General features: G+C 42.1%; 1 protein-coding gene across 1 annotated transcript in view; it reads right to left on the bottom strand.

Annotated features, from left to right (window-relative positions):
- Window positions 1–217: 217 nt before the first annotated feature.
- LOC142959205 (calcium-binding protein 8-like) overlaps window positions 218–9,425 on the bottom strand; it is a 97,501-nt gene continuing 88,293 nt past the window's right edge. Inside the window, exons 5-6 of the mRNA XM_076100415.1 lie at window positions 6,194–6,350; window positions 218–345 (exon numbers count right to left, since the gene is read on the bottom strand). Coding sequence (XP_075956530.1) covers window positions 218–345; window positions 6,194–6,350 — 285 coding nt within the window. The remainder of the gene's footprint in view (window positions 346–6,193; window positions 6,351–9,425) is intronic.

The raw sequence follows: 9,425 nt of genomic DNA, 5'->3' as shown, positions 1-9,425 counted from the left end.
GTAAAGGGGGAGGAGTCCTGCGTGACTCCTCGTGCTGGCCACTCGTTCGGAAAAACTGAGAATAGTCTTGAAAATGGATTTTGTCATGGGTTATTTTAGCGTAATTCCTTGTAGTTCTTTTCCTATCAACAGGGATATGACCTCACCCACTGGCATGCACATGCAGGCTGGCTCAAATCCCCCCCGTCCCCGTCCCCCTCGCTCACAGTGGGCGCAGCTACTCCATGCCGTTCCTCAGCATCTGATTGGCCGCGATGAGCATGACACTGATGATGAACGCCATGGCGAAGGCGCAGATGAGGCTTTTCCTCACGCACGTCTGACGGTTCTTCTTCGAAGGGTGAACTGAAAGAGAAACGAGGAGGAAGGCGTCAGTTTAAAAGATGCAGACACCTCTGTCTCTGACATCAAGCTGTCATTATCTGCACCCTGAGAAAGAATAGAAAAGACAGAGGGTGCACATTTGGTGTGGGTTATTTACACTGTGTTTACTCCTTCATAAATTCTTAAGATGTATTAATGGCAGAGAAAGTATAAGTCAGCAGTGAAAAATTTAGAGGGGCCCAAATCTCTAAAACTGACAAGACAACAAGCTGCCAAACCTTTGCACTGCAAACATGTCATTCATGAACTCAGGTTACTTTCTAATTGAGCCGTGCACTACAAAAACATACGGCAAAGTAGAAATGTTCCACTGTGGCCGCGACCAAAGGAAATAAACTTTAGTTGTGAGCTCACACGAGTGTTGCCGGGCAGAATTAACAGCTCCGCTCTAACTACCATCTGAATGAGCAGCGGGTTACTGGGAAGTGATCCGCGGAGAGGGACACTGAGGTGAGCGTCACAGTTTACAGTTCCAGACTGATTTTACAGCACAAACCCTGGCTAGTTAGGAAGCTTTACAGTGTACTGCAGAATGGGAATGTTTAAACTATGAATTAAATAACACATTAGAACGGACAGTAAATCCAGTCCTACTCGGCCTGTGAATGCAGTTGTATGTCTCCTGCATCTCTAGTGGGAGCTTTAGAAAGTCTGATAAAATAAATCTCTGCTCGTACATAGGACTCAAAAATCTAAACACTATTATGCAACTAAATAGCAATTTAATTGCTATTATGCTACAATAGAGTTGTAGCTCATTTGCTGTGCAAGAAAAGCATAGCAAAACAAAAACAGTGGCGCATTACTGGTGCAGTTTTTGAGCTTGCATCAGAAAGAATGTAAACAGCAGCAACTAAACAATTCTCTGGTCAATATGGACGACATCTCAACATTATATATTTAACGTCAGGGAAACAGGGGGCAGGTAACAGCACAGTCGAATCGTCACAGTGACGGGAAGTGTGGTCGTGAAACCAAATGTCATTCATAAATGACAACATGGCTATTTCAAAATCAAAGAATAGGCCGACATTTATCAATTAAGAACACTCGCGCAAGAACATAGCACAATCAAAGACCTAGATATATTTTGAATTTATAAACGGTTCCCTAAATTCAGCTGGGGAGGCGCATATAACAGCTGTTTGTGGCTTGTCTCTTCTGTTGACTGTCCCTTAGCCTCCCCTTCGTTTAGATACACAAAGGTTAAACAGAGTGGGATTAGTGAGCAAGAAAAAAAACAATATTCGATGATCAGTCGACTATGGGCAAGACGTGATAAGATTCTGCTATGTAAATTCATAGTTAGGGGACACTGTTTTGTTTTTTTAATTGTCCCCATAGATAATAGAAGTGCATTGCTAAATTGCTGGAGTACCCTTTTAATTTTATCTATATGAAAAAAAAGATTAGTAATCTTCATCAGATGTTGACAAACTGTTATTTTATTAAAACTGGAATTGCAGTTAACAATAAAATCCTACCTTCATGACGGTTTTAAGGTTCGATTTTTGTTTGAACTGCGTGTGCCGATTAACTGTGGCATTGCATTCTGTTATATTATTTAAAGTCTCACGCTTCAGCAAAATCCACCTCAAAACTATCAATTGTTTGTCTCCATAACACCCCCCTTAAAAGAAGGAATAATGGGGGTGCACGTAAATGACAGCATGTTGCACTCGAGGACATTATATAAAGAACCCAAGCTGACACATTGACACAACAGCCGTCCAGCTCTCTCTATGCCATCACTTTCAGGTTCAATCAACCTCTGGCAACGACCGATAACTCAGCAGCTCTGCCTGAAATGATTGTACAAGGTAATGAGTGGAGCTGGGCCAATGACCAACAGCTATGTACATGGCTCACACTCTCACTTGCTCTATTTATAACTCTCAAATCGAGAAGCGGTGAGGTCATCAAAAGTGCTTCTTGACTGCTGTTCCAAAGGAAATGAAATGTGGAAAGTGGGACGGAGATTGCTACATCTTTCTTGGCTTGGGCGTTGAGGCCGTGTGTCAATAGTTGGCATTCTCCAATTGAAAAAAAAATACTATTCCAGACTCTCACATCATATAAAACACAACGTGATGGAATTTTTAGCCAAATGGATTATCTAACAAGGAGATTTCAGCCAAGAAAGGTTAAGTAACTCAACACTGGATGACCATTTTGTCTTGGTTGGCATTTGTACACGAGCAATATTGGGTATGTTTTTAACCTGAATTGAACAAGGGTGGTTTCGCTAAGAACAAACATCTTTTTTTAGGCTCACAGTTACTCACATTCACACTTTGAAGCTGGTTAGTACAACTACAGTCTCATCTATTGGCCACTGGCACCACAGATTGGTCAGTTTCACCCTATACGGGTCTGGGAATTGAACCTGGGATCTCTCAGTCACAAGTCGCTTTCCTAATTTTGCGGCCACAGCTGCTGTGACACAACACAAGCATCTACCCATAATACTGACTGTTATTGAGTGCTACAATCATATTTTCTTAAACCAAGCTAAACCATCTGGGATGAGATTATGCAACCGACTTATAAATCAAACTTTTCAATAATGTACCAGAAGGTTTGTGTCATTTTCTTGATACTTAAGCAGCTAGTTTAATTTTTAAGTAGACCCATAGTTGTATAAGTCAGGGTGAGTTGAACAGGGTGTCAATGGAAAGAGCATGTGTTCAGCTGCAAGCTGGACTGTGGAGATGGGAGGAGAGTTGTGGTCTCGACATTAGTTCTCAGTCCAGTCGCCTCAACCTGCTGTCAGCCTCATAAAACACTTCCTCAGCCGCCCAAAGTAACTACACCCCTGCCAAATATCCACCAACGATTTTCTTCAGTGGACCACTGTGGTCATGAAGGTAATGAGCTGTACGCTGGCTTCCAAGCTGCTGACTTATGGCTGTCTACACACGCTCGTGCTTCAAAGTCAGTTGACCTGGAGGTGAATAATTCTAGTGTTACTTTATACATAAACAGTGTACAGGTTACAGGTCAACTAACTTCAATGTGTTGGTATAGAGATTGATTAAAAAACAGTGCTATAAAAGTAAAATATGTTTCCTGTGGACCCTTAGAAGAGTAGCTGGTCAGGCTGGGGACTGAGGTTTGGGACCTGGGGTTTCACAAATTATTGCGAAATTCTAGGATCCTTGGTTTAAGAGATATTTAGTTCATGTTTTCAACTTCAAAAACAGAGAATCTTGAGTTTGATTCTATCCAGTCAAGAGATTTTAAGTTCTACTACAGTTGAAACTATAAATGTTAAAGGTGCCATACCATATTCTAAATGCGCAGTCTGAACAATTCCTCATTTGTCCAACAGCACATTAACCCAGAAAAACAAACCCCTTTTGTTCTGGAAATACAAATTCTGCATTCAACAAACTGAAGGACATGGCTCATTATTATGCAAAATTATGTCATCAGACCTTTCAGGTCGCAATGTTACTTTCCCTACCATAGCAAAGGCTTAAGCCGCCCTACTCTGCCTCCAGTTGGCTTTACCTGATATTCTTACCCTAAACCTAACTAATCTCACTCCTCATGCCCAACCAATGAAGGCAACAAGTAATGAGAGGCAGAGTGGTGGGTCATGCCTTCAACGCTAGGAAATAAAAATGTGAAGGTCCAATGACATCATTCTGCATAATAATTAGCCATGTGCTTCTGTCTGTTGCATGGAGAGTTTGTGTTTTAGGAGCATTGGGCATTTGGAAACAATGGGCATTGTTTTCAAGATAACGGTCTGTCGGTCGAATGGGCACTTCCCAATGTTAAATACATCACCTCATGTGCTCGAGAAGATTTTGCTGCACTCAGAACAGATATATGTATGTACATGAAAGTTGTTCAAATCATGCAGGTGCACATCAACAACATGCACAATAAGAACATATGGCTAAGACGGGGGCCCTCAAATCTATGCACCTGCATGGCAGCTGTGACATTCATGGATCAAAGTTGATTTCCACACTTGCGTCTGGCTGCCAGGCGCTCCCTGGACAGCTGCCGCTCCGGCAGGTTTCTCTGCGCTTTACACTTTTGGTGCAATTCGTTCAGCAATCAATCATTGCTTGGTGAACTTCTATGGATCAGTGGTCGGATCCTGTATTCTGTTGTTTTTCAGCCGCACAACATATTGATTCCAGAGTGAGTTGAAGCCAGAGGGGAAATCAAGTGCCTCATATGCTGCCTCATATAGCAGTAAGCTGAAGCAAGAAGCAGAGAATGATGAATCACGCTCTGTATGAATCTCACTATGACAAAATGTATTGATTTCTGCGTGACTGAGCACATTTTGGTGTCCTCCCTGTGTGTGGCAGGTGGTACTCGTGGACCTTGAGGGTAACAGATGTGATTGCTCCGTATCATCCTGCAGTGGTTCCTCTTCATCATCATAAACCCAATAGGAACATCATGTTGTCATCACTCCACACCAGTTTTTAAGACCCTGATAAAGTGCCGGCGCAATCTGTGTCCATTGACATTGACACCAGTGTCGGGCAAAGTTTATTCCCCCCCACACGACAGGCCAGATTCACAGGCAGGTGGTGTTTGGTTAAGGGGGACATTTATGGCTGTTTGGCCTCTGAGCATCATTTTAGCCAACAGAAGACATATAAACAACCTTGACTAGAAAGAAAATCTCAGTGCTATGGAATTTCACACTCACAGTATTATTAATTCTGCAAACACAAGGACTGAATAACAAAGTAGTTACGGACCATGCTGCCTTCAGGATGTGTGGGAATGGGGGAAATTTATGACTCAGCCTTTCCTTCATCCAAAATTCATGTTATTAGTGTCTGGACGAAATGGACGGCAGTGCAATTTTCTTAGGCTGCCTCTCAGAGCACCATGTCATCAGTCAGAGTACGCACGCAATAAATAATGTCACATACGACAGCTTAACATTTTTTGTCGGTGTGACATTTCTACTTACATTTCTGCAGCATTAGTCAGCTCCGAAATTCGGAGTCAGCTCCGAAAATAAGAAAAAGACGGGCAGATAACAGAAACAAACAAAGGGAGAGTGAACAGAGGGACGTGTTGAGGGGGCAGTGAGAGTTAATGAATTAAAGTAACATGGTTTATTTTAACGCATCTATTGCTGTTGCTTCACAGCAACACGGCATCTGCTCAGCTCCAGCCAAACGGATGCTTCTTAACATAGTGCCGTGCAAATACGGAACTGGACAGCATACTGGGCACTGTGGCATTAGGCCGTCTATAAGTTACTGTGTTCTATTTAACTGTAATTGCTTTATGTAAATTCAAGTGCTTTTTAGTCTCTTCTCATTTCGATGACTTTCGTTCTGTCAAGACCTTAAAAACTCAAAAGACTCAGAGGGCTGACTCACTGAATCTGAATTCAAACAAGAAATTACATTTCCCATTTTTACAATGAGAGAGTGAAAAAGTCCTGGAATACCCCCACCCCCCCCCCCCCCCCCACTGCTCTGATCCATGAATCTTGGATAGCTAGTTTTTGCAGAGCGAGGTCATGCATATTTCATCCGCGGCACTTCTGAACCGGTGACCAACTGACGGCAGTCACCCCCAAACGCCCCGAATCAATAAACCAGCAAACCAGCAGATGTGCTGTGACGCCGTAGATCTTGATGAGAAAGCTGTCTTCCTGACAGCATGAATTACTTTCTCTCCTGCCACACACCACACACACACACACACACACACACACACACACACACACACACACACACACACACACACACACACACACACACACACACACACACACTTGTCTGTGTGTAAAGTTAGCTCAGGGACTTTCGCTCACCTCCCTCAAACTCTGTCTGATAGTTCCCAGAGTTCTCCTTTAGGCTCTCTTCCTCGTTGATGATGATGTTTTCAATGTCCTTCATGGTCAGGTGGTCGCGGAAGGCGTAAAACAGGATGTGTTTCAGCTCCTCCAGGGTGATTCTCTGCATGTCGAACTGCAGGAAGAGACGGATGAGAGGAGATTTAAAAAAAAAAAGAAAGAAAAAGAGATACTATTTTCCTTTCACTAAATAAACGGTGTGCTACTGCAGTCAGGCAGGGTGGCATATTAACTGAAACAAAAATTTTAAACGAAATGTTATTAGAGTCGCCATATATACACATACATGAAATGTAACTTCTGCATTTAACCCAACCCTAGCTTATTGGGAGCAGTGGGCTGCTGAGAAGCGCCCGGGGAGCAGTTAGGGGTTCAGTGTCTTGCTCAGGGACACTTCGGCACAGGGCATGTAGCAGCCAAGGATCGAATCGCCGGACGACCCTCTCTACCCATTGAGCCACGGCTGCGAACAAGTACTAACTCACGTATTCATGTGACTCGACTCTCCCACAGTTTTAGGGACGAGTGTGCAAGCTTCAGTAAAACAACACAAAGAATAACCTCCATTACACGGTCACTTGAAGCTGTGCGCACAAAGATCTTACATTCAGTTTTTGCTGCCAATACAATAAATAACGTGCAACGTAAGAACGGAAAAAAGCTCAAATGCATAAATCATCATGCGTGTGGTAATTCTTTCACAATGCACATCCCAGTGCACACTCACAGACGTCGCTCTAATGCGTTCACTTTAATCAGAGTGTCGCACAAAGTTGATGCGTTGATTAAATTGAATGCACTGGAGTTATAGCCAGAACAGGATTGATTTGTTGTTCAGTTTGAGCATTTACACAATTCAGTCCAAAAGACAGACACACACACACACACACACACACACACACACACACACACACACACACACACACACACACACACACACACACACACTGGTTTGAAGGTGTTACCGAGAGCAACTGCAAAGTTTTCAGAAGTTCAGAGAAAACGTCTTGACACAAGAAAGACCTTTTTTGGCCTTTGCTCGCATGCTCGAAAGCAGCACTTCGCTTCACACTCGACAGCATGAACAACAAGTGATATTATTTTCTATGTATAAGGTGCTTGAAAGAAGCAATACAATTAGGCCAAAAGGGTTAGAGAGAGAACGTGACTGAGAATGAGTTCAATATCGTCACAATGTCCAGAAGCAGTCGAAATGACTGAATTCCTCTTAATCACTCCGAATGTTGGCAAACATACCCTCTCATATTTTACTCAATAAACACAACTCATTTTACCAGGCTATTGCTAAATGCTCTTTGCTGTAAACACCAGATACTGCAGTAGTTGATACGGTCATTGTGTCATGATGATTTAAAGTGATACAACAGAATTTGCAAATCTCTCTCCCTTATCTAAAGCTGTAGGTGTGACAGGAACCTTTTTGACAGGTTTTAGTAAGAGGGATATACAAAACAAGAAGACATCGTCAGAAGTGACGTCACACAATGGAGGACCGGGAAATCTCCGACTCCTGATTGGTCTGAAAATCTGAGAGAAAGTCATTGAGTCTAATCTGTTACATCAAGTCAAATCTTCCAACGCTGCTTTAAATAAAAAACAAATGTAAAGAGAAAAGACAGGGCCTTAGATGAATGAACTTGCAAAGGACAAACTTAACGGTTCGTATTACTTTTGAAATAAGTTTTGTCTGGGGTGTAAAAGCGGAAAGACCTCAGTTCACCCAGCTCCAGAGGGCGTCCACAGATTGAAATGCATGTTCTGGCGCTGTGAGACAAGCTGGTGATTATATTGATGGAATGGCCTCGAGTTCTTTTTTACAGGTGAAAGAGAAGAAAACTCTATAAATTCCTCATGGTAAAAAAGAAAATCCACTTTTCAAACCCCAGAGTGCGTATGTAGCACTCAGCAATATTACACTGAATGATGCTCATCCGAGAACAGAGAACGATAACATTCACTGGACGTCCTGGCAAACCCACTGGGTACATAATTACATTAATATCTGCATAAAGCACAGTGGACATGAATCACAATTACCATCGATACCATTTGTTATCTCTCCAACTCAGAGGGAGCTAATGAACACACACAAACCAATCACGCCTTAAATGTTAATCGGCTGTCATGGAGATCAATTATCAAAGCTAATTAAAAGTTGGGGTTTCATCTTTGGTTTGCCCGATCATTAATCAAAGGAAAGTAAGTAAATGTTGACAAAACAAAGGTAAAATAAAAGGTACATAGTAATAGAATCATGAATCAATAAATATACTTTAGTGGAACGTAAATTAAGAGCACAAGAAACTGTCCATATGTCAGCTGCACGGTCAACGTGCATGCAGATTAAATGTGTGTTGCATTTAAATAAACATATCAATCATAACTCAACGTTCAAGTAATATTACTGTAACTGCTGGTACAACTAGAGGTGAGAGGCTACATTTAATTGTATGTATTGTATGATGTATTGTATGATGCCAATGAGCCGCAGCACACTTTTTAGATAACATTTGGACCTCATTCACCAATATCTCCCTAAATTTGTTTTTGAATTTGTTTGTGCAAAAGTTCCCAACAAAAGGCTACGTCAGATCCGTAGAAAAGCCTTTTCTGACAGATATTTCCTTCGGTTTAGGCAACAAACCTAAGTATACTCAGTTCATTTTAGGAAAATATCAGGATTTGGGTTCAAATAAACCCTTTCTGGCAGAAAGTCCTGGATTAGGAGGTGAACATCATGCCAAAAACCATAAAAGGGCATCAGACTGCACCGACGAAAAGTTGAGAGAATTAAGTCAAGAATACACAAACAGTAGAAAGAGGGTGGCTCAAAATGCAAAATAATACTTTGACGGGCTGTCATATTTACTGGCATTTGTAGTGGATATAAAATAACAGACAAAAAAAGATGCATGGGATGTAGCGGTGCCGGATTTATTCCAGAAGTGTGTGTTTGTGGGGTGACAACTTAACCGCTAATTTCTTCTCTAATTCGATCGCCAACATCTGATCTGAGTGCATCCACCTTCACTCTCTTTGTCGCTCAACCGCCCACTCACTACGCACACATTACACTATACTCTTATAACAACGACGTAATATGCAACATGTGGACTGCACTTTAAACCCGGCATGGGCCATATTCGCCAGGCCCACTGAGAGCATCAGA

This window comes from Anarhichas minor, unplaced genomic scaffold (assembly GCF_050575085.1).
Source record: "Anarhichas minor isolate MPS153535 unplaced genomic scaffold, ASM5057508v1 ptg000026l, whole genome shotgun sequence".
Classification (NCBI taxonomy): domain Eukaryota; kingdom Metazoa; phylum Chordata; class Actinopteri; order Perciformes; family Anarhichadidae; genus Anarhichas; species Anarhichas minor.
The sequence above is the reverse complement of the archived record's forward strand: the minus strand, read 5'-3'. Positions and strand labels throughout refer to the sequence as shown.